Genomic DNA, 25479 nt, shown 5'->3' with positions numbered 1-25479 from the left:
TTGCTTCTTCCTGCTTTCTGTGCATGTGTGCTAAGCGTGGTCTTGCAGCTGTGCAGTGTCTTCAGAATATCAAAAAGGACAGTGCTGAGCTACAGCTTGAACCGCGTCGCCTGGCATGGTGTTACCAAAGGCGGCAGCAGCTAACTGCACGCAAACACTTCCGCGAGGGCAAGCATGGATACTCTCCTTACCTGGAGAGAGAATTAATTTTTCTGTATCGTTTTACTTCTCCCCGTGTGCTTACATTTTTGTGTTACAGCAGATGCGCAAAAGGGATCACATTAAAAATAGCTGGAAATAATCATCTAGTGCCTGTGCAGAGGGTTACAGATGGCGACCTTCAAGTTCTTGCCTCTGTCTTACACAACACCGTGTATGTCACAGGTAAGCTTTTTTCATGTGTGTTTGGCATCGCTGTGCTAGTATAAGAAAACATAAGCAGACTTGATTTCAGCCTTAATTCATCTCTATTTCTTTTTGTTTAGAGATCAGTTAATTGTAGATACGCATCTGTCACATTCTTCATCTTTTTCAGGTTTGGATCTTCGGTATAACGTATTGACTGATGCTGGAGCAAAGCACGTGGCAACATTCCTCCAGGTGCCAAAATGATGTTTATCATTCAGCAACTTGTAATTTATTTGTCTAATATAATATTTATCTGTAGTAAATTGGAGATGAGAATGTATTTGTTTGGCAAAATTCCATTAATTTTGACTTTCGCATCCAAATCCATCCCACTAGAATCTCAGATTGTATTGTCTGGGGAGATTTTTAATTTCTGGTAGAAAATCATTTGACATTTGGCTAGGGTGTGATGACGAAAGAACAGCGGAATAAACTGTGGGGCTTTTAGGGTCACAGTTCAATTCAACAAAGGAGATAATGGTAGTGTTGGGTGTGCCAGGGCCTTTGTTTCTCAGTTAGCCTTTTTGTAGGTCTAAACACAGGAAACTTTAATGCTGCCTTTCTGTCATTGTAAGCACCAGAATACGGACAGAAAATGGTGGGTTGATGCTCAGTGCTTGTGGTCCTGGAGCTCAGGGAGGGCCATTAAGGTCACAAAATGCCCAGAGGTCTGCATCTGAGCTTGACCACCGGCCTCGTTTGGCCATGCTGAGCATGTGGGCTCCTAGGTGGTTTCTGTAAGCCCCACGAGGACCCACATACTACATGTTTTTCTGCCTTTCCATCATCATCTGATATACTTTGGCATTCTTTAACTACTTCTCCAAATCGGGGGCTGTCTGAAATGCAAGGAAGGACAGAGAATTTAAGTCCATGTATGACGCATCTCCTTTTTGAAAAATGCAAGCATACTCTGGACAAAAGTTTCATTGCTTTCTGCTTTGTTTGTTCCTCAGGAAAACTCCACTCTGCAGTACCTTAACCTGATGTTTAATGATATTGGCACAAGTGGAGCAGAGCTGATAGCGAGAGCACTCCATGTGAGTTTTCGTCTGGGAGATTTAGACAATAGCAGCTAGTTTGATAATTTTGCTTTTGATGAACAGTACTAGCTGTCCTGCCAACATCAGAGCTGGCTGAAAGGGCCCTCTGTCTTCAGTCCATTCAACATTTTGCTGTATCACAGGGATTGCTTGTTTTCCCAAGGCAGACTTCAGAAATCAGATTTCACACAAGAGAAAGTTGCATTAACGCTTAATTATCACAACTATCACGGATGGATTTTTCTGTGTGAAAAATGCCATACTATAGGATATATAATGCCATCAGTTTTTTCTTTTTTTTTTTTAAATTGTATTAACTTTGCCTGTGCCTTGATGTCAATATTTGTCTCGATTCAAGATGTCTGAGACATGTTTTCAAAACTTTGCCTTACAGCAGCAGCATAAAAACATGTTTGTTTTATTTAATGTGGTTTCCCAAGGAAATGAGGCTGGTGTGTAAGATTTGTTATGTTTGTGCAATGAGACTGACGTGGGCTCCCTCTTCCTCCTCCATAGCCTTTCAACTCTGAACTGATTTCAACTCCATTTGACAGGCTTCCAAAACGCTAAGGTTGTCCAGGAGATTGTACAAAACTGGGCTTGCAAGAAACCCCAAAGCTATTTATGCAGCTCCCCCCCTGCCCAGCAGCGTTTTCTGAGCAGGCGGGTGGCAGGACCTGACCACCAGCCCCTTGGCTACAGGGACTGCCGGGGAGGATCTGGGGGTGAAGGGGGCGTGTTACTGAGGGAAGGAGATGCTGTAGTGAAGTACCGCAGCTGGGGAAGAGGTGCCGGAAAGATATAAAAGCCGTATGAAACCAGGCTTCATTAGTTCTGCTGCTCACAGAACTACTTGTTTTGTAATCTCTTACTTAATCATAATCTCTAGTAATGGGTGATTACAGTGGTACTGAGGAAATAAAAATGCAAAAGTACTCTGCATTGCTTTTCAGGCTTTATCAGTTGAATAGATATTTCATATCCACTGAAACTGTGGGCAGGGTGAGGATGCTGATTTTTCTAGTCCTCTGATCAGAACTTTCTATTGCCAGTGAAGCCTCCAGTCCTGCAAAGACTTACACACCGGTTTGGCTCTCCACCAAGTAGTCCTGCCGAAGGCGACCGGCTTCACTGAGCTTTCACTGGCTGCGTGGTTTAAAAGCCTCTGAAAACCAAAGCAAATTACATTCTTGTTTAAAACATACTTACTAGATTTAAATCAGTTTTGATGTAATTTGCATTTCAGCTGTCAATTTAGGCAGAAATATCTGCTTGGATTATTTTCATGACTGTGAAATTTAGGAACTTGTGAGAAACAAAACTTTTCAAATACTTGAGTTTTGCTTCCAGCCTCTCATGCGTTTGATTCCACTGAGGGGAGCTTCAGCCAACTGCTTAGTCAGCGTTATCGCTTAGACAAAATTCTGCTGGAAGGATGTTTTGTCTTTGTGTGACAACCAGCAGGATTCACAGGAAAAAGGACAGTGTTGTTTTTCAGGCCATTTAAAAGGAATTGATTTTTTAAATTATTATTTTGTCTAGAGGAATAAAACCCTTGCATATTTGAGAATGACTGGAAACAAAATAGGAAACAAGGGTGGAATGTTCTTTGCTTCAATGCTACGAATTAATTCAACCTTAGAGAAGCTGGATCTTGGAGACTGTGATATGGTGAGTAACCCAGTAAAATGATCAGCGATGACATAAGTCTTTCAAGGGTATTACAAAGGTCCTGCAGTGCTTAATTAGGGGAAAATGCCATCTGTTGCCATTGATTTTACATTTTGAGTTAGCTTGAGGTAAGACGATATATAATACAATGTCTACTTGGAAAGGCATGTTGCGTAAAACGCCTGTGAAGTCATAACTGATGATACATTAGAGCCACTATGTCCCTGGGAATTCATAGAATCATAGAATTCAGGTGATTTGCTTCACATTTTCCAAGGTTTGTTTCTTCTGTTCCTTTTTGTTGTGCTGCCTTAAGTCCTAATTCATGTTGAAGAAAGGACTTCTTATTCCCTGGAGGTTCTTCTCCTTCTAAAGTGTGCAGTGATGTAACACCCAAAAGTCACCCAGTCCCGTAACTCTGTTGCTCCTGTCAGAGCTTGATCCATAAAGGACATAGGCACAAGAGTGCTGAATTGAGTAGAAAGGCACCCAATTCGATGTTAGATAACTTGTCGCCTCCTAGAGTTGGGTGCTGAGACTTCTTACAGGGCACAGGGAAAGTCAGGAGGGCAGAAAGCAGGGTGCTTCCCACTCTAGCCAGTAAAAGCCTGTGGCTGGCTTTTAAAAACCTGGGGGGTGCAGCAGGAGGTGGCAATTGGAGCTGGGAACCTCCTCCTGGTGCAAGGTCCCAGCATCTGACTGATGGTGTGTCCTTGTGCGATCGCATCAGAGGGGCTGGGCGTTGGAAGTGGTTCTTCTCCCTGCCTGGGACAATTTGTATCTTGCCCTCCAGGAGAATGCCCTAGCCAAGCCAGAAGTGAAACGAAGATGGGCCACTCTCAGCCTTCCTGCTAAGGGTGTTCGCCTTTTCAGGAGATAATGAAGTGTATGAAGTGTACGACTGTAACCTAACAGTTATGACCGTCACCTGGAGGCAGGGAGAGGGCTGGGTCAGATGAAAATTTTCTTATATTTGTTTCCTGGAATTATAGAATTTGCTCTTAAACTAGAAGGGGGAATACTTCTCAGAAACTGCGAAGGATGTTATGAAAACATAAACAAGGAAAATGTAGCCAGTGTGGGATTTATTTGGAAGCTTAATATGTTTATGCTTGGTGTGGAGTTGCTAGAAAACTGATTTAAAATTAAATGGCTTTGGGTGTAGACCAGCCTAATTGGAAAATAACATAAATATAAATTAGTGAGCAAACAAGAAGGAAATAAAAAAAATCTGAAGTGGGCTGTATTCTAGACTCTCACTACTCTGTGTCACATTAATTCACATTTAGTATGAATTTACCCAGCGGATAAATGTTGCCTAAGACTTTTACTGAAGACCTTTAGGGAACATGCACAAGCTGAATTTAATTCATAAACCAGGAAAACCAAAATACATGATCAATTAAATGGACAAGTATCTTTGAGATGCATTATTCTTGGTTTTTATTTTCTGAGTTGCCAAATTTCCTGGTCATTTGTACTTTTTAGTCTAATTCCACTCTATTATTCCGTAGGGAGTTGGCATTGGTATTATCGGAAAATACATTATGTGTCTGTAAGCACTTGCCTGCTGCACTTGTGTCTCTCCAGAGTACATGGAGGCAGGAATAATAGTATTTCCAATCTGAGCCCATTTGATGTTTTTGATTTTCTGACAATCAATTCTAAGAAGTCATGCTAATTTGGTAGCTTGATCTATACATCGGACAGGTTTCCCTAAAGAGTTTATTTACTTTCATTTCCAGGGTACGCAGTGTCTAATAGCTATCGCAACAGCCCTGACTCAGAACAAATCAGTCAAAGCAATAAACCTAAATCGTCCTCTACTGTACAGTCAAGAGGTATGGAAGTAGACTGTGGGGTCAGCTCTGTCAAAGAGAGAAGCACAAGTAAAGTCAGTACTGATGTATTTATGGTCAGCTGAACTACGCGGCTCTCTGGGTTTCCTTGCAAAGCGAAGTAAATGGTTGCAGAAATATTCTTTTTCTGTGCCAAGTTTTGTGCAGTCACAGGCGGTCCTGTTTAAGTAGAAGGTTCATTTTTTAAAAATTTCTTTCTTGGTACATGTGCATTTGTTAAATAATGGGCTAATGGAGAGGGGTTGGTATTGGAGGACCAAGTATTCCTTCTGCTGTTACGGTGTGGAGAGTTTCCTGCATTATTCAGCAAACTGAGGGAGAAATGCTGTTTAGCAGGAAATGAGGGGAAGAACAAAAGCCTGCTGTTTGTCTGCGCAGTGCGATACCTGGGCAGTTGCCAGAGCTGCAGCCTAAAGCAGAAAGGCGCATTTCAACAATATGCCATATTCACTGGCCCGTGTGGGTCTGTTGTTTCACACAATGAACCTCATCAGTGTAAAACCTATGATGCGTTTGTTACCCCAAACAAAGACACCAACCCTCCAAAACAATCCAGCACTGCAAAGAGAATCTGCAAGGCAGGGTTTGCTGGGGGCAGCTCCACTGGATGCCCGCAGGCGCTCAGAGCTGCTGCGGGGCTTTGGCTTGCGGGCATGTGGCTTCTGTGCCTGGCTGGTCCTGCTGAAGCCTTGGCTATAGAGTTGGTTGCGGTGGTGGTTTCACCAGTTGTCAGATGTCTGCGATAGGCATTTTCCTGATGGCAAGATAATGAAATTAAACTGTCGTGAAGGCCAGATCTTCCTAATTTCCCAAAGGTAAATTTAACAGTTTAAACCGATTTTAGTTGTTTCTTTTCTACCAAGACAGGGCTTCATCTGCCTACACACAGTTTTAGAAGTGAATTTAAACTACTGATATTGAAAATATAGGCCACTAAGGGGCTGGTCAGTATCTGTGTGAGACTCTATTTGCCATTTTTCCACTTTCAATTCTATCATTTTCTGAGCCCTCTGGGTTGTTGCATTATTTTTGACTCACAGCATTCACCCAGGTTTTTTCTTAACTAAACATGACAACTTCAGAATGAACTTACTTTGTCTTACAGTGACAGGACATATTTTTTCCCATAGCAATCCTGTTTCTTTTTATGAAATAACAGATTAGGGTCACGACAAAATACTTTTGATGTTAGTGAAGACTGACTCAAACATTCAGTTTTTAAGAGCAATGACGGGGAGGAAAACTGATTAGACATGATTCAAACAGTGATGCTTCTGATATTTGCAGGGATGTATATAGTACTGTAAATCTGCAAATATCTTTCTGGTACTTTTTTTTTTTTTTTTAAATTTCAGCATTATCATAATATATTGATTCCTGGTTATTTTTAATACAAATCTCAAATATACAAAACAGAACACTACTGATGACCAAACCTTGCTGTTAAGTTGTGCATCTCCCTTTCACTGAAACGAGACGGTATCTTATCCTAAAGTACAGCTTGATCAAACTGAGTGTATGTTTTTAGGAAGAGACCACAGTTCATGTAGCTCTGATGTTGAAAAATAACTCTTCTCTTGTGGAACTACACTTGTGCAAGCACGAAATGAAAAACTTTGGTGTAGAGCAACTGTGTGAGGCATTGTATGAAAACTCCAGCCTGAGATACCTCGATCTTAGCTGGTAAGAGTTATGACGCGACAGAGCCCTGACTAACATTAAACACTCTTTTTCTTAGCACCCTTTTAAAAAAAATGTGTGCATCTCTCTTTCAGTAATAAAATAACCTGTGATGGTGTAAAATTTTTGGTAGAACTACTAAAGCGGAACCAGACCCTGGAAATCCTAGATCTTCGTGCAAACCGAATAGAAGATGATGGAGCCATCTACCTGAGTGAAACCTTGGCTTTGAACAACAGGACTCTTCAGGCGTTAGTATTTACACTTCTCCTCCAGAGACTTGCAGGTGTAATGACTCAGAGTACCAGAAACTCAGACTTTGAGTTACTTTGGTAACTGAATGAAGTCCCCTGTAGCTTCACGTGAGCTAAAGGAGTAAAACACGAGGCCAAGACGTGCCATTCAGTCCCATGTGCTAACACCTCGCATTCACCTTCCCACACTGCCAGGCCTACACAGAACTCATTTTATCCCCTTTTCCTTGTACTTTCTTTTTTTTTCATCTTGTATTCATTTTTGTGCGGCCTGACATATGCTTGTTATTCTATTTAGGGTTTTTTTGGGGTTGATGCTTAGATCAGTTTTGTAGTGGTTCATCTTACATGTGATTCACAGCTTTTACAGTCATTCTAAGGAGGGTGTGTGTAGGAGAAGGCAATTAGATCTTGTTAGTTCTTTCTGCATCTTTAAAGCGTAGGTCCCCGTGGCGCACAAACAAAAACAAACCAAGAGCTGTACGTATTGAGAATTTTAAGATACTCAGACCCCATGCAAGGATAAGGCACTATATTTGTTGATTCTGATCTTCAATACTTAAGAAAATCCTCTGTTTGCTTCCGGGTGAACCCAAAAGAGCTGTAATCTCTCCATCAGGGTGTATTTTGCAGCCGGCATTAAACCCTGTGCCGGCAGGATGTAAAAGCTGATCAAAGGTGTTACCTGAAGCCATTAGTTTTAAGTAGCAGACTGAGGAGGTGGCGGCTGCTAGGTGCCTCTGAAAGCCTTCCAGGTTCACTAATATAAAAATAACTGCCACTCCACAAAGATCAAAGCTTAGCCTGGATAAATGCCAAGGCTTGGGCTTCAAAGCAGACGAGAGATGAGGCCTGGCCACCACGCAGCCAAGTCACTGACACTGAAGAACTAAGCAGTGAACAATCTGGCTGCAAGAGGCATGGAAACGCCTTGAGAAATGCAACAAGTCCATAGCCCGAACCGCCTTCAGCTACCTGAAAAATATTTTATAGTAGGACTGGACTTGACACAAATAAAAAAAATTATCTTATTAATAACAAATATAAAATGTCAATCTACATACAATATGTGATATATAGTAATATATAATGACAAAGTATAAAATAAGTCCCTTCATGTTAAGAATAAATCTTAGTTTAAACTCTTAGTTTTAACTAAGAGAAGGGAATTCGGTGGTTTGGCACGCATTTGCCTAACTATTTTCTCTGTTTAGGTTGTCAGTGGTAAGCAACAACATAAGTGGCAAAGGACTTGTAGCTCTTTCGGATGCGATGAAAACAAACATGGAACTTTCCTATATTTACATTTGGGGGAACAAATTTGATGAAGCCACCTGTATGGTAAGTGTTTGCTCCTGAACTTTCCAAGAGGGTTGGGTTCTGCTTGTTTGTTCTGGTTTTAGAATTGTGATTACTATGGCAATTCGTGAACAAGATACCTGATTTACTCTGGTTTGGGGTTTTTTTTAAATAATTATAATACGGTGGTGCTGTAACGAGACTCACTGGACATCAGCATACTGAAATGATCAAGTACTTGCTTATTGTGTGTTATCTTCTAGAGCCTTCACTGCAGTCAAAGTGAAATACGACATGTCACGTTCTTGTTCTTATTCATTTCAGGCATTTTCAGAATTAATTCAGACGGGCCGCTTGAAACCTAATTGTACGGACGTGGAACCGTATGAAGTAGATGGGCACGTTCACCTGGCAGAGCTCTCCCATGGCCTTAAGAAGCATTACTACTGGACACCAAGTTGTGGGGAGGTGACAAACAAAGACGCCAATGCCAGTCTGGCAATTGCAGCGGTTTCAGAACACTTGTGAGTGAGGTGGCAGCTTGATGCGCTCCATATGCTTGAAGTTTGCCTATCTTGTTTCTGTAAAATAGATTATATCAGTATCCAACTCGCTGCACGTTGTTTCTTCAGAGTCTTTAATCTAGAAGGAATCTAAAAACACTTGAAGTGGAATTAGAGATAAAATATTGGACCAGTGACCTTAAAATTTCTTGCTAAAAATGCCCAAGCTATTAAAAGCCTATTAATGCAGAAATGCATTAGTTTTGCTGGAGTCGTTTCTATTGCACACTATCTCCTTTGCCTTACCACAATTAGATGCAGTTCCAGGGTTCCCAGGTGATGGATGAATTTAGTATAATAAGCTAAAAGGAAAACATTTTCACCACGGCAGAGCGCACTAAGGGTGACACTGGGTATTCTTAGCAGTAACGGAGCAGAACAGCCACTGACCAGAGGTGCGTGAAGAGCAGAGACTGCAGCAGCGCAGAGGCATGAACTAACTCCTGGCAGCTGAACTACTCCACTCTATTAGGAGACCTCCTCAGATCAGGGTTTTTATTTGGTGTTTGTTATTTTAAAAAGATGAGGGACTGGTTCAGAGCAGCAGCAGAGCCTATGGATGGAGTGTCGGGACCACAGGGTTCCTCTACCATGTGGCAGCCGCAGAGGAAGAGCTTTTCTCTGCCCTTCCTGGGCTGTGGTGTCTGCAGTCAGGTTTCCATGTGGCACGGAGAGCCCACAGGTAATGTCGCTGTGTCTCTGCAGGCTGGAGTACAGACAGGTACATCAAACCAACAACTTACACCCCGGACTGCCACTGGGCAGCAGCTTTGCTTGACTGCAAAGCAGATATGCTGTACAACAAGGCTCCCGTTGAAGGTAAGAGAGGTTTGGGTAAATCCATTTGTTGCTACTGTGCTCTATATACTCTCTCCTTTGACTTAGTGATGGCATGCTTTTGATCTTTATCCAAGAGTGATTTTTTTTATTTATTTAATCAAGTTAAATGAACTGAAGCATTAAGCCACTATAATGCTGGAACTTTAAAGCTAGTGAACCTAGTTTACTGGTATATAAATGGTATTTTGACTCACTTGCAACATGTACTTCTTTCTTGCACTACAAATGAAACACATCAAACTTGGTTTCATTACTTCTTCCTGTCTCTTGGAACTGTTTAAAAAGGTTTGTATCATTATAGCCACGTGGCAACTCCTACATGTGAATAAGACAACATACGCGTATAATGGTAGTTAGAAATCGTTTAATGGTTTGGATACAGACTTCTTAGAAGTTTGGGAATCACTCAGCTTGTTTCCTTTGTACACCCACTCTCCTTGTACCTGTAGCAGTGACTGGCTTGATGCTCCTAAACAGAAAAAGTCACCAAATAGCACAGCAGAGGTTTGCTCAAAGGCTTTCACTAGTGCAGTCTTGTGCATGTCTAAATGTTTCTATTAAAAGTTAGTATAGAATAAGTAACAGAATAATCCCTGAATGTATGTGCACGCAGGCAAAAGAGCTATAAGAATGAAGTGTGAGGGGGTAAAAGATAGGAAAGTAATTTCAACGCTAGTACTTAAGCAGCAGCAATGTAACTGCTGATGTTCTGATTCTGTATTATGACAGTGGTAGTGTATGGACGGGGAGGGGGATGGATACGCTGCACCAAGCTGAAATCACCAAAGTGGTGCTGATAGCTGTTGTCAGCGTTAGGTTTTTCTTTCTCCCTGTCCCCCCACTGGCCTCAAACACGAATTAGTCAGGCTCTGTTGGCCCAAAAAGCACTTGGTATCATAAGATGACTTAAGAGGTGAGCCCCCAGAGCAGGTGTGTTTGTTCTGCTACACACAAGTTGACGTGGAGGTCTCTCTCTGCCCCCTCAAACTTCTTGCCTGCTAGAGACAGTGTTTAAGATCTGATCAAGTTTTCTTCACCCTCCAGACCAGGAGTTCCACCGTGTTCTCTTCACGGAACAGCTTAACAAATGTGACAGCCAAATGGTGAGGGCAGAGCAGGAGACCAGAAGTGAGTTATCTCTGTGGCCTGCACAGGGACATCTTAACCTGTAGCCGTCTTGTTTAGCACAAAGTCCATAGGTCGCACTGAGAAAATCCTGTTCTAGAGAGCTTATGTTTTAACTGTTGTTACACAGAAACATTGTTGCCACGATAACAAAAGTTGAGGATACAAAAAATGTGATTGTTTGAGAATGAATCTGCATGCTCTGAAAATTCATAAATTTTTTAAAATGAGATAGGACTGTATTATCAAAGTTGGTATTTTTCTGAGTGTTGCTGCTCTGGAGCTTTGCAGGTTATACTCCGATAGTCTAGAGAGAGCGCTCTGTTTTGAGACACCGATGGTAGCATTTCTTGCCAGAAAGACCACTATAAGATTTAGATCGAGCTATATTTTTTCCATATATCTTTATTTCTGTATATGAAGTTCAAGGCTAATTTCATTGTCCAAATTAAGTCTTAATTGACTTCTATGAATGACATTCGTTAATCTGCTGTGGTAACAGGGAACCACATCTACCAAGTCAGTCCCAACTCTACTATTTTGCTAGTGTATGTTTTTGAAATATTTTTACTCTCTCTGAACCCTTATTTAACAGCAAGATGCTTAGCCCAAAAGAGCACTCTGCATTATTGACGACATCCATAAAAATAGCTCGTGTTGTAGCTTATTTTGATATTCCTTTGTAAGAAAGGGATGCAGAGTAATTCTAACTGAATTAGGTATAAAGAGCTTCCTGCAAACTAATAATTTATGCAGAAACCTGCATTGTTTAAAGAGGCCAGTGCCAGAGAAATTTATTGCTTGCCTTTCTCTGAAAACCAAACCTTTAAATTCTTACAAGGTCTATCTTGTGTTCTTTGGAACGAGAGAACTTACATAGGCTAGAAGTTTTTGCCATAGTCTTCTGAGTAAGTTATTCTAGTAGCAAACACAAGCATAATCCTGCTCTGTAAACCATTGTTTCAGCTTTCAGAACTCACAGCGCCTTGCTGAAAGGCAGCATTTTTGCCCCAGTTTAAAGGAAAATGAGTGATCCAGCAGGCCAGTTGTAAAACGCAGGTCCCCTAAGTCCTACTCTCTGCTCTAGCCACCATACCACCTCCTGTAAAATTAAAACAATGTAGTAAAAATAAGTTAAGATACAAATTCTGATAAAGAAATTCTCTGAATGTCTACTTTAGCACAAAAAGTACATCTTCAAAGTACTCCGTAAAAAAAAACCCCAAAACAAACAAGTACAAAAAAAATTAACCTAAGAGTCATTATACTAGATTGCATTTAGAATAAAGTTTAATTTAATTCAGTTTGAACAGACCCAAAATATTTTCTGTGAGAAAAGTCAGGTGTGTTTACTGCCAAGAAGAAAACGTAGTAATCCTTGCTGTGTTACTACGCGGCGCGAAGGGCTACCGTGCGTCCTCCTGACGGGGTGCTGTGATGGTGGTAACGTTAGACTGCTTCCCTCCTCCTTTTGTTGCTAACCCTTGCAGTCAGAAACAGGAGACACAAGGTGAGGGGAAAATTACAAACCAAGTTTATTAAAGTCTAACATAAAACACTTCAGGCTAAATATGTACAACTCCCTCCCCTCCCAGGGGATTATAAAATTGAGAGTTGAGCTATATACAAATAACAGAGGGAAAACTGTATATACATGAAAGATATTTTAAAAATAATTTAACCAAAAAAAAATCAATTATTAGTCCTTATCTGACCTTAATTCTGCAAGGCTTATCGATAGCCTCTCCAAGATCACAGCCCTGAAATCCTTAACATGGGACTTGTCCATCCTTGAGCTTTTTTTGTAACACACGCTTTCAGAATGCTTTGTGCCCACATTTAGGCACACATTTGGAAGAAAGTGTCATACAAGGAGCTATTCTCACGTAAGTATTTCCAAATAGCCAATCGAGAAGTTGCTGGATGCGGAACAACCTACTCACGCAAAACTTGCACCGACTTCAGTGCGAAATTGACTGAAACGGTACTGAAACAACGGTGTGAGAAATCATCTTGTTTTCTCTAAATTACTGTTAATGGAATTATTAAAATTTTACCTTTCGTTTTGCAAGTAGATCTCAAGACAGAGATGTCTGCCTAAACAGATTGCATGCTTTCCCACATTAATCCCTTACAGAAATTATCAATACTGTTATCAACCTTTAACCTCCAAAATGAACTCAGAATCCTTAAACCTAGGAATTAGATGTCCAGCTGATTTCCATGCATCTATTGACAAAAGGTACAGTACAGACCTGCTTCTTCAGGTCCTACAGCACCCAGCCTGAAAACACCTACAGGTTTTTTTTTAATATATATATATATATATTTAAAATCTATATTCTAGTAAATGAATACAGTTCATAGAGATCATACCTCAGCAGCTGAGATATCTTCACGAAAGATGAGGATAAAAATCAAGACTCTCAGATGGGGACTCAAGAGTGCAGGTCACTAAATTATTGCTTCAAGACAAAACTATAAGTCTGTGTATTCTATTAAGAAAGGTTAAAATTGTTGTCTTGTAAAAAATAATGATTATCTTCTTGTCTATAAAGAAAACTAAATGACTAATAAAGCAAGTGTTATCGTTATAAGTATCTAAACAAATCCTGTATAAATCTAAGCACTGTATTTTTTAAAAAAGTCTGAAATCTAAGAATACAGTAATAAGCTATAATTTTAGAAATACAAAAACAGTCCAAACAAACATTGTTATGGAATGCATTTTCTATGTAGGAATGTGATTTTTTTAAAAATTTCTTTGTTTTTTCCAGAGCTAGTTCTCTCTTGTGGACATTTATCCTGGATATGTTAATCTTCAGCTACTTTTCCTCAGCTAACAGCAGCGTATCATTAGTTTTTCTTCCAAAGCTGTTTAAATAAGAAATTTATCAATTCTACGGTATTGTTCTTTTTCAGTACTCATGACTAAGCCTATGTGTATCCCAAGATTTCTGCTCTATTTGCAGAAAGAGAAAGTGAAGAACCTTAGGACACGTGACACGCAGTTTGCTTTTTTTACATGGAGTCAAGATCCCGGTATTTGTTGTTCTTCAGTCTTCAAGGGCAAGGCTAAGGAACCCTTCAGGTGCTACATGAACAACAGAAGCTAAAAAAGAAAACAGGGGACAACAGGGGGAAATGCCAAACAAACAGCAAAAAAACCAACCAGAGAACTTCATCCATTGCCCTTTGCCAGCGTTATGAAGGACATCAGCTGTAGTTACGGTACAGATAAGCAAAGCAAATAAAAGTCGGGGGGGGTGGGGTGGCAATAATCAGCTTTGCTGGACAGAGTTAGAGATGCCTGCGTTGAGAACACTCCCTGTGAACACAGCTGTACTCCCTGCTCTCCGTGGTAGACTTCATCAGCAAATTGGCCATATATTAAAGCATAAAATATACGATCAAGAAGCAGAGTTTTAAACACGCCACATACTAAGGTGATCAACACAAAGAAGCGAAAGGTCTATTACCTTACAAATACAAACATGTAGGAAGAGGGGAAAAAAAATTAAATAATTCTATAGTCACGCTCAGGAGTCAAGGGACCATTCGCAGAATATTTAAATGAAATCCTCCAAGAAATGTTTCACAAGTCTGTTTAATTAAGGTGCAGATTAGTTATTACTCCGTGTAGAACAGAATCAGTTAAGAGGTATCTCCTATGCTCTTCTATTTATCAGTGTCTGGACACAAGGCATCAGTGGAAATAAAATGCTAGCACCAAGTAAATAACCAACAAATAATATCTTTAAATAAATTGTTGGTACAGTATTATGACCGTTTCCTTACTATTTGATGATTACTTAAATAATGCTTACATTATGTTAATGGCACAAACTGGCAAAACGGAGTATAAAAGTACTCCTCTTGTCAACTAGTCTTTAACTAATGACCCTACCAACACACTAAAAATGTTGCTTTTGAAAAATTTACATTGCTAGTAATAAAACATACCTTTACATGAGTCTTGCTAGCTACCAGTTTTGTGCAGCTACTGTGGACGAGTGACACGAGAGGTAAAGCAATACATAAATACTTCAATTAAAACAAAGCAGTCAAACTCTAACAAAACCTTGCCTGGAAGAGTATCAATCTGCTCTGTTGTATTCTTCTTTAACGCCCCCTCATGTAGCGCTCACTTATTATTTTCACAGTGAAGGGCAGGATTTATTTCCTCTTTTGTACCTACTGACTAGCAGAAGCAGCAGCACTACTGTAAAAAAAGGATTATGACGCTATGATTCATTGCCTCACAATTAATGCATCTTTTCGTCTCACCTACAACATAAGTGTTCCAGCTCTCCTTTTGAGCAAATGTTGCTGTTTGTGCCAAAACCAGGGCATTTTAGGGATGTGAAAAATAAATTTGGGACAAGATACAACAATGCTGGATTCACTTAAAAAAAAAAAAAACCAACCAGAAAGTGACTTGTTGGAAAGAATACCCGGTAGTATCTATGCCATTCGAACCCTCTGACTTACCACACTACAGGAAAAAAAACATAGGATTGTTTTTGTCAGGAAATTACACACAAAACTTTGTGGCCAGACCTCAACTGAAGACGGCTACTTCTGGCAGACAGCAATTCTTTGCGAGCACCTCAGCAGAGTGCTGGCCTGCCTTCCATCATGTACCATTATACCACCTCGGAATGCAGGAGTACAAGCTTCTTAGTACATTCAAATTATGATTTTCCCCTTACACCTCTGGGTTAATGTTCTTAAACTCTCAAATATGGCTTAACACATCTGCTCTCAAATGACATTGTGACACACCGGATCAGCAGGAACATGGGAGGAGATGTCCAAAATACATTAACATATTTAGCAGAGAATTCTTAAGGCAGGTGTTGCTGGAAAGGAATCGTCTCCTGGTAATCAGCGTTAGTTGCAAATAGAAATTTGATTGTAGATGAGCACAATTCAACAAAAACCGAAAGACAGCACTGCACAACGGGAATGCCTTACACGTGTCTTTACACAGAGGAAAAAAAAAGAACAAGTCCAATTCAAGAAGTGTGACTGCTCACTTGATTATGTTCATCTTACCAAAGGTATGCAAGGTCGCTGCCAAATTACCTCGATGGCTCTGTACTGCACTGTCAGTATAACTGCTGCAAGAAAATAAACTGAGGTTCTGAATATCCAGTCACAGCAGATCTTAGCAATGTTTCTGATGAAGGAGACTGACTACCCGTCACGGGAAGCAGCATCTGATGGTCTTCAGTCCCAATGGGAAGAGGAAGTGCTAAAGACATCTCAGAGGGTTTCACATCTATGGACTCCGATAAAGGACTTTTCTGACTCTGAATGGATTCTTGCTCATTGAAAGAATTATCAAGTGCATTAGAATCAGGGGGAGTTTCAGATCCTACCGAAAAATAAAAAAAGAAAGAAATGTTCAAAAGCAGCCGCTGCGCAAATTCTGCAAATTCCCTTTCAATTGACTGTGAAAACAAACACTTGGTTTGTCAAAACCTGCCTGGGCAGGTGGGCTATCAGTGGCTGCAATGTGCCACAAAGCCAGAATGAGCTGTAAACGCGATGTAAGCATTGAGAATCACATCCTCTCCTGCTTGTAGCATCACAACTAGACGGATGAGGGATTCCAACTCAGTCGCTACTTGGCACGGTACAGAAGATAACAAATCCTTAACATCACAGTGAACAAAGGAGCCTTGGAGAAAATGTAATTACGAAGGTTTCTGTGAGATTTTCCGCCCCAGAAAATCTAAGAACCACAGCCACATCCAAGCGTACAACATACCATGTATCCGTAAACTTCTTTGGAAGAAAACAGTTGTTAACTCCATTCCAGCCAGACCCATTACGGTTTTTATCCAGCACTTGAGAAATTATTTTCTATTCTTAACTGAAGTCACTGCTAACGGATTCCTCATTGCCTTCCTGTTTGAATGCAGTCCGCCACTGCTCTTGGGCTGCTTTCTGATTAAGCCACATCGGATATCTGACCCTTCCTCTACCAAAGCATGTTCTGGGGCCTGGTACTTCAGTGGTGAAGCACTCCTGTCTGCGGCGCTCCTGTCTCTCACCTTCTCATTCCTTCTCTCCCAGCTCACACCCTCGGGCTCTGCCAGGCCCTCTCCACGCTCGCTGCTGCTCTCACCTCACCTTTGCTTCCACTGGGGTTCCCCTTCCTAAATGGGGCTTCTCAAGCTTTTGACATTCAAAGCTGCATCTGCGTACGACTCATTTTCTCATCCTCTCCCTCGCCTGCTCCATCTGTCCCAATCCAGACGTACACAGACAACTATTACTCCCTTTTCCATATGACAGAAGCAAGGGAATTATGGTTAATACACTTAAGGACGGACGGATAACGAGGTCTATGGAGCCAGTGTTTAAAGACGCTGGCTATCTGACTATCTCTGTGCTCGGTACCACAGGCAAGTAATACATGTCAAATTTCTTCCTAGTCAAAATCTGGTATCTAGAATAGGAATTGAATGTATTTGAAAAGTCCTTTAAGAGCAGTAATCGCAGCTGGGAACATTTTGCCAGCTGTCTGATCTTGTGTGTTCGCTAATCCAGCTCAGACTTGGATTAACACAGACTGCACATATAAGCAAATCTTTCACTGTTGCATTAAAAATATTCGTGCCTTCAAGGTGTAAAGTAATTCTTGTAACCAGTATGCCTTGTTCACCTCAGTTACTACCCTCAGAAAGACGTACTCCTTTGACATATTCAGAAGAGGAAAAAAATTCCCTACAATTCAGACTATGCCTTCAGGTGGGAAGCTCTCACAAGTTACTTGGACAAGAAAATAAATACTCACATACAGAAATTCTTGTCAGCAGCAACCTATTTCTATGTTGCTCAACATGTGTTCGTTATAGCAATGCAAATGCTTGAAAATTTGTCTTGAATCTACTTTAAAGCACATACTTTATGCTTTAGAAGTTTTGGGTACCTCTAGAGCAGATGCTTTTGGCTCTAAAGACAGCTACTCTACAAAAATCTTTTATTTTCTAATTATAGGCCTGGATGAGCCAAAAAAAAAATGTTATTCAGTACTGAAGAACAAAACAGTTGATGTAGTTTCTTAAACTTTCTTTGCACAAGGAACTCACCTGTGTGAACCTTCGTTTTGTGCTTCTTAAGATTTTTTATATCTGTATAAGAATTTCCACACATTTCACAGATAAACGGTCTTTCACCTGAAAAAAAATGGTCTGGCACTTAGAACAATCTTGAAAATGAAAGAAAACATAGTTAAAGGTTAGGATAAGGGATTTCAATGTTATATTTTTAAAATACAGCTTTGTAACTCTATTATTTCGTCTGCGTGTCTGTATTCAGAATAGTTTCCAGAATAATAGATTAAAACTAAGGAAAAAACCCCAAGCATTAGTAGTAAAGCCATTATCATACATCAACACCTACGCAGCTACACAGATATTAGTCTGAAAAAGGCAATTAAGAAAAATTTCACAAATATTTTCTTTAAATTATGTTGACAGAGAGATACATAAATTAAGAAACTCTGCAAGTTTCAAGTACACCACAATATGGTGTCTTTTAAAGGCAAATGGGTAAAGGCAGAATATTATTTATAGCGCAGGAAGCAGCCTGTCTGGAAACTGACCTGTATGGGACCGAAAATGTTTGTTGAGCTCTCCAGAGGAAATAAAACTCTTTTCACAAATGCCACAGATATATGGCTTCTCTCCTAAAGGAAACACAAGGAGTTTGTTATTTCAGTATATAAACCAGAATACACATACAGAACAAATCAAAATGAAACAGAGGTAACGTCCAATGGGAGAAAGAGCTCCCTAAACTGGAGTCAAAGGGAAAGAACATGAGAACGGAGCCGGATGACAACTCCAGCGGTAACTCCCAAGCTACAGATTTCCTACTCATCACCTATCTCCAACCCCTCTGCAGGCAGCCGGTCCTCCCTCCCCAGGCCTCTTCTGCTCCCGCAGCGCTCCGTCTCCCCATACCTGTATGTTTTCGGGAATGGGTGATGAGAGAACTTGAGACAGCAAAAGCTTTTCCACAACTGTCACACACGTAAGGTTTCTCCCCTGTGTGCCGACGCACGTGGTAGGTGAGTGTGCTGGCCTGGGCAAAGCGCTGACCGCACCGATCACACACGTAGGGCTTCTCGCCACTGTGCTTCCTGCGAATGAACACAGACATCAGTCATCTCCTGGCAGAAAGGGAAGCAACACCCACTATTAAGCAACTTTCCTCAATTAGTACTTTATCCCCAAAGTTCCTTGTGCTAATGCTCTGTGAACTAAAAAAAAAAAAAAAAAAGTAACACGCGTGAGTTTGGTTTTGAGTTAGCAGTTTCTCACGGAGTGAAATTCATTGGCTGTAGATTCTAGGAATCAGCACATCCGTGATTTCAATGGCAGCTGAACTGAACTACAAGCCCTGCACGTGTAACGTGCACCAGGAGAACTCAGCACGTTTTGCATCATTGTGTACTGAAGAGGTAAAATGATGATTCCTAACAAGGGAACATAATTCCTGCTCTTGCCAAAAAATGCAAACAGACATGAACAGCGAGAACTGTTCTGTTTCACTTCCCATCAAGGGACTCTCTCTTCTGTGGTGCTACGAGCAGTTTAAAACAAAGCAAAACAAAACAAAAAAACCCGCATCATTGCCATAAGGATACCTGTGCGTAGGCTGTAACATGCATAAATCACAGATCACGTAGTAGATGTAATTATTCTGTAGTATGTAGTAGTACGTAGATGTAATTATTCTGTTACGCAGAGTGAGAGAAGACCCACAAGAAAAGGAGTAGAAATGACCAAATTACGTGAATGTGTAACTCTTGCTCATAATGGAGCAATTTATTCTGTTTAAATAAACGCATGGGTAAGCATTTGCAGGATCTCACTTTTGCCTACCTGGCGTGAATCTTCAGATTGCTTGAAGTTGCGAACTGCAGATTGCAGACATCGCACTTGTACGGTTTCTCTTCTCCGTGATGCATCCGACTGTGGAACACTAACTGGCACTTCTGAGCAAAGCCTTTGTCGCACAGTTCACATTTGTATGGCTTCTCCCCTAGCGAAAAAATAAAACCCTTGTGCTCTCTGTGTTTACATAAGAAAGCTTTTCAATCCATTACCTGACCAAAGCTCAGTTATCTGTTCTAATACTTCTTACAAATAACATCTTGGAACATCCCATCATCAGTCCACTGAAGCGTAACGTGCCAGGAATACAGCACATAACAGACTATTTTTGAACACATTATCTTTTGGGAAAAAAGGTAATAATATTTTAACAATGCCATTTTCCCCACATTATTTTTAAGAATGCTACTACTACATTTTCAGACTTTTTGCTGGTTATGTCTATTCACGATTCTGAATATTCAAGATGAACAATCCATAAATCATCTGCTTTTTCTTGCCTGTCAAACAGCAACAGGTCTGCCATGTGCAGTCTAGTGCTCACTAATTTCTCATTAGCGTCTGCTGTAGAATGCTACAGCTGCTTCTCTGACTATTCGTGTTCTCTTAGTGATCAATACGTATAGTCTCACGTAATGGATCGTGCAACTCTGCAGTCTTAGCTGACAATATAAAAGAGCCTATCTCTGCATTTCTGCGGCAGTGCACAATCAAATGAAGAACTCAATAATTCTTAAGTATATTTTGTACATGCAAACTTCAAAAATAAAAGCATTAGACCTCTCACCTGCCACCTAGGAACCACCACTGTGAAATTCCCTACCTACTCATGCAAAAATTCCCAGCACAATATCCTCAAAGGCAGAAAGTACAGCTGACATTCCTACCAGCAAACTGTCCCTGAATATGGCTCACAAGCTCCTTCTTACACATTGAGTCTTTGGTTAGTCACTGGCTGACGATATTTGAAATCCTCTCCCTTGGTTACTGAAAGAGCAAGGCGTTCTCCTGCTCCTGCACCTTAACACCTCCTGCTTCACCTCTTCACAGCTTACTGGAAAGAGCTCCACTGCTGGCCTCTACTCAGAGTTTTCCAAAGGGGAAAAAGAGCAAAAATAAACTTTTTTTTTTTTATCTGATTCACTGTTACTTCAGAATTCTGAATGCCAGCCACAAAAGGAAGAAAACTATGTAAACCAGGTCCCTCTGCTGCTCACTGGGCTAAGTACAGCAGCAAAGGCAATAGCAGAAGAACAGCTCTGCCACATCAGCCTGAAGAACAAACTAACCCGGCATCAAGTCTTTCATCTCTAGGGAAGAACATACGCAAAGACAAACAAGCACAGTACTTCTCCCGTACATCTTCCCAGGCTCCAGCAATTTGCTGTTCATAATCTTTTTAAGTCAGGCATGTTGTCTTAACGTTTAAGTGATCACAATTGATTTCTCTTTGATGCTTTGTTCAGTAGCTTTTGATACCACACAAACTCCTGCTAATGTTATTGAACGCAGAGATGACAACGCCATCATGCATTTCAGCTGCGCATTTTACTAAATAAAATCCCAAATGCTATAGTAATTCAATGACCTCCCTTACATTTTTTGAAGGCCCTGTGGGAGAAGTTACCTACCTGTCACAAGATTGCATTTTTTCCCACTTCTGTTATCAAACATACATTAGGATTTGAAGTTTAAAAAAAAGCAACAGAAATTCTGGTATCAAGTACTGTGAGTTTTTCATGCTCTACTGGCAATAGTTTTTGGCACTCCATCACTCTACAGAATTAAAGGGTAGCCAGCTCTTCTGAATCTTTCCAGAAATCCAGATGCTCAGACTAATAAAGTCCTCTCTAGCTATTTAAAGTAGAAACTACGATTTTGTACTGAAAAATGCTGAAACATTTCATGCTACCAGGGTATAGGTACTATCCCTGTATGCATACCAGCAGCAGACAAAATTTCTAGAGGAAGAAGTCAGAATGCAAAGACCTTCGTAGTCCCGTATTCACAGGCTGTGACGACAGGTCTCCACAGTCCACGAGACAAGGCCAGCAGCTTACCTGTGTGAGTTCTTACATGGGTTTTCAGCTGATTGCACTGGGTAAATGCCTTCCCACAGAGCTGACACACGTACGGTTTCACTCCTTTGTGTATTCTCATGTGTCGACGGAGGCTACTGGCTTCTGAAAAGACTTTTCCACACGTGTTGCACACCGGCTTAGCTTTAGAGTACTTCTGGTCAAGCTCTTCCCCTGAACTCTCCAGCTGGTAAGCGTTCTTTTCACTGGCTATGTTGGACATACAGTGCTCCTTCAGCGCGCAGCTTTGCTGAGGCTTTCCCCGTTTCTGTTTTGCTGCAATAGTCTGGACTAGGATATCCTGCGCTGCCAATGTTTCGCTTTCCACCACAGATGCCAGCTGCAGCTCAGAGTTATCACTGCCTTGGGCAGCCTGCTCCGTGATCTGGGTGGCCAGCTTATTTGCATCCAAAAACATTTCAATGGATGTGTTCTCAGTCACATCGTTCTGATATTGTACGGATTTATTCTGTGTGCTTTTGGGGGAGCTGAAATTCTTCTTTCGCTTTTTGGTTTGAGGAGATTTCTTTTCTAAAGCCGTTTTCTTTGCCTGTGGTTGAACCAACTCTGCAGAAGCAGCGTCTGCTTTCTCCCGATTATTGTAATCTCGGAGAGTCAGAAGGCAAGTCTGCTGATTCACTTCAACGTTTCCAGTGATACTAGATGTCTCTGTAGAAGAGGGATTGGCAATAAAAGCAAAGTCTTCCATCTTGATTTTGCATTTAGTGACCACTTCTTCTACTTTGAGATAGTCGGCAGCCTGGTGAATTTCTTTAACATTCCAGCTGCAAGAAAACAAGAATTGGGTGACAATATCCTGGACAAAGCCAACATTTCTTCTGTACCAACTGGATCAAGTACAGACAGCACACCTACAGAAAAGTTACACTGTCAGAAAATGTAACTTTGAGAACATATACAGCAAGATCTAATCTCTTCGTGCTGTAGTGCCACAAAACACTAGTATGACGACTGCTCCCGAACTGATGGCCTGTGCCTAGTGGGGTCTGCAAATGCACAGAACTGAGAATTTTATTTTCAGTTATGTGCCTTTTGTAGAATTTTTAAGTTCAAAGTCCAATCGTAAGTTGGTGAGGCTAGACATGGGGCTGTTGGTCCAAAAGGCTCAGAAATCACAGCACAAAGGAATAAAACAGGAGAATAAAATGCATAAATTGCCATTCTATAATTCTGCCAAAAGTCTGAAGTGATTCACAAGCAGCGCATTCACCTCAGCACTTGTGCGAGGCAGGTATTAATCTTGTTTTATAAAACATTTTGCAAACAGTCCTAATTCTGTATCAGCTGCACACAGACAACATTAAGACGAAGGAAGTCCTGATTTAAATTACTACACTCTATTTTTCAGTTCCTGCAACACAAGTCTTCATAGTTTAGAAAAAATAACCTGGGAAAGTGGCAACACGTACCACCAATGAATTTATGGATTTACAGCACTTTAAAGAGAGATTAATGGTAAACAACCATTTGTCATTCTAACAATCTATTACACGGTAAGTAACGAGCCACATTTACCCTCTGTACATGAATACAACTGTTTTAATATCCTGTATTACACTAGCACTGAGTTCAAAGCACATTCTCCTGGTGTCAGTCACGCAACCCCCACTGCAGAAGACAGCAGAATTTGCAGACAGTTGCAGCAGACACCTAAAAGGGCACAGCACAAGATGACGTGGGCAGACCTGCAGGTGTCATCTTTAGTCAAATAGTTCTCCCTGGGTAAGAACCGTACTCTCACTTTCCTCTTCCTTCAGAGATCTCAACCGCTCAGAATGAATCCAGACACCCTCCTGCTGCGGTCCCAGACAGACATCGAGAATGCTGCACGCTTCTGCTCACACGTAATTTGCAAAGCATCAGTCGCTAACTTCACCACTTGGCTGTGCACACTGCTCTATTACTGTTAAAGCTTGTAGCTAATTAAAAAAGCAACAACGAACATCCTGCATCTGTGTACTTAAATTATCAGGTATGAGTTTTCAGGCATCAATAGCAACAAAGCTTTTTTGAAATGCATTTGACAGCACACATGGAGAAAGGAGTTGAAATTCTGGGCTACATACTTTTAAGTAGTCACAATTCCCTCGCGAGGTATAATGTCTTTCTTTCCCTGAGAGAGAAGCACTACAAAGAATCCTCACTTTACGTGACATAACACAACGTGCACAAAATCAATGCAGTAAGAGCGGAAACACTTTTTCTGTGACTCATTTTGGGCACTGTTATACAAGATTTTAAGTAACAAATCATGCAAATTCTAACAAAAGTAACTTTTTAAAATCATGCCTATCATCATCCATTCCTCCAACTTCAGTCTCTACTGCGTACAAAGTTTCGGTGTTCTCTGCAAAAATGGACTTCTACAGGCCAGCTTCAGAAAGAATACACTTATCCTTCCCTCTCCTGGCGATTACACAAGATCGTTAATCCCTTCCAATCCAGACAAAAAATTTAGGAAGTGAAACTATCAATCAGTGAAATATCAGACAACATACCTTTGGTGTGGCACTCACATACCACGTGGTATTTTAAAATATACAAACACATGATCTTCAACTTGTTTATATGTACCACACCTGCTATTATTTGTCCTCCAGAACTTATTACGAAGAACAAAAAACCCAGTACTGCCTTAACACAAAGTGTATTTCCCTATTCTCTTTCCCCCTTTAATAGCGTATGTTACCTGTCAAGGTTTAAGTTTCCTGTATAAATAAATTCCAGGAGTTTTTGGAATCCATCAGCTTTCACTTGGGTCTGATCCAGAACAACATTATTGTCAGACGCATCTCTGTAAAATGCACCGAAGTACTCGCTGAAAGAGGCAAGCACGTTCCTGTGTGCTTTGAACTGGAATTCACCAATAACGACGGTGCAGTCACAAAGAAAGCCGGCTTCTCGCTGCTTGTTCAGTCTCTCTAAAAGGTGCTCACAGTGATGGGAATACTGCATTTTGATAACGAGCTGCAGCCTCTTTGTTCTGATCTGGGAAAGCAAAAAAAAAAAATAAAAATTGATTTACGTGCAAGATTTAACTTTGTTTTCTCCCCCTAACAGAGTAAGTTAATTATTACAAGACCCTCGGTGTTCTAATCCTGCGGGGTAGTTTGTGCAGCAGCGCTTTTGTAGGAGGTACAGTGAGATGGGTGGATCCTTCTTAACGTGGGGAGCTGCTAATTTTAGAGGCAAAGCAAGGGGGAGAGAGCAGAGGCGTGGGTACTCCCCCACCCAGGTGAGAGGATTAGCTCGCCTAAGCTGGTGAGCTGCCCTGTCAAAACCGGGGTCCCAGGAGCACGCTGCTCCACCCCAGGCTGGGACCGAACGGGGCTCCGACGGCGGGGGCGGACGCTGCCGGGGACACGGCCCCGCTCCCCGCCGCTGGGACCGGGGCACGGGCAGACTCCGGGGGGAACCGAGCGGTCACCGGGGCGGCGGAGGAAGGGCCGCCGGGGCTCCAGGCGAGCAGACGGCGTGCTGGCGGGACAAGGCAGCCACGGCCGCCCCCGGATCGGCCTCGCCGCGGGACGAGACAGGGCCCACAGCGCCGTAACCCGCCGCGGCCCTCACCCGGGACCGACCCCGCCACCCCCGTGCCCAGGTCCCGCCCGCCTCGGTCTGCGGCCGCCCCCGTGTCCGGCGGCAGAGCGGCGGCGGCGCCTCACGCACCTGCGGAGGGGAAGGGAAGGGGCGCCCTCGCCTCAGGCCGCCATGTTCTGATGA

The 25479-nt window shown here is 41.5% G+C and overlaps 2 protein-coding genes across 8 annotated transcripts in view; one reads left to right on the top strand and one right to left on the bottom strand.

Annotated features, from left to right (window-relative positions):
• The window catches only part of LRRC34 (leucine rich repeat containing 34), an 18462-nt gene extending 4615 nt beyond the window's left edge, over window positions 1–13847 (top strand). For 3 of the 7 annotated variants that reach the window (XM_063338254.1, XM_063338259.1, XM_063338258.1), the window contains 11 exons: window positions 263–384; window positions 536–600; window positions 1365–1448; window positions 2994–3122; window positions 4868–4963; window positions 6510–6664; window positions 6757–6912; window positions 8130–8256; window positions 8539–8738; window positions 9483–9596; window positions 13715–13847. In XM_063338254.1, the coding sequence (XP_063194324.1) occupies window positions 263–384; window positions 536–600; window positions 1365–1448; window positions 2994–3122; window positions 4868–4963; window positions 6510–6664; window positions 6757–6912; window positions 8130–8256; window positions 8539–8738; window positions 9483–9555 (1207 nt within the window). In that variant the 3' untranslated portion in view covers window positions 9556–9596; window positions 13715–13847. Of the gene's footprint in view, window positions 1–259; window positions 385–535; window positions 601–1364; window positions 1449–2993; window positions 3123–4867; window positions 4964–6509; window positions 6665–6756; window positions 6913–8129; window positions 8257–8538; window positions 8739–9482; window positions 9597–13714 lie in introns of all 7 variants that reach the window. The other 4 variants (XM_063338253.1, XM_063338257.1, XM_063338256.1 and 1 more) reach the window with 2 other exon arrangements.
• MYNN (myoneurin) lies at window positions 12254–25479 on the bottom strand. Its single transcript, XM_063338252.1, has 8 exons — window positions 25426–25479; window positions 24446–24744; window positions 21718–22520; window positions 19646–19805; window positions 18722–18900; window positions 18361–18444; window positions 17846–17932; window positions 12254–16122 (listed from the first exon to the last, which is right to left on the bottom strand). Exons 2-8 carry the CDS (start codon window positions 24709–24711, stop codon window positions 15854–15856), a joined length of 1848 nt encoding a protein of 615 aa, XP_063194322.1. The 5' UTR covers window positions 24712–24744; window positions 25426–25479; the 3' UTR covers window positions 12254–15853.

Source organism: Chroicocephalus ridibundus, chromosome 6, assembly GCF_963924245.1.
Source record: "Chroicocephalus ridibundus chromosome 6, bChrRid1.1, whole genome shotgun sequence".
NCBI classification, from domain to species: Eukaryota; Metazoa; Chordata; class Aves; order Charadriiformes; family Laridae; genus Chroicocephalus; species Chroicocephalus ridibundus.
The sequence above is the reverse complement of the archived record's forward strand: the minus strand, read 5'-3'. Positions and strand labels throughout refer to the sequence as shown.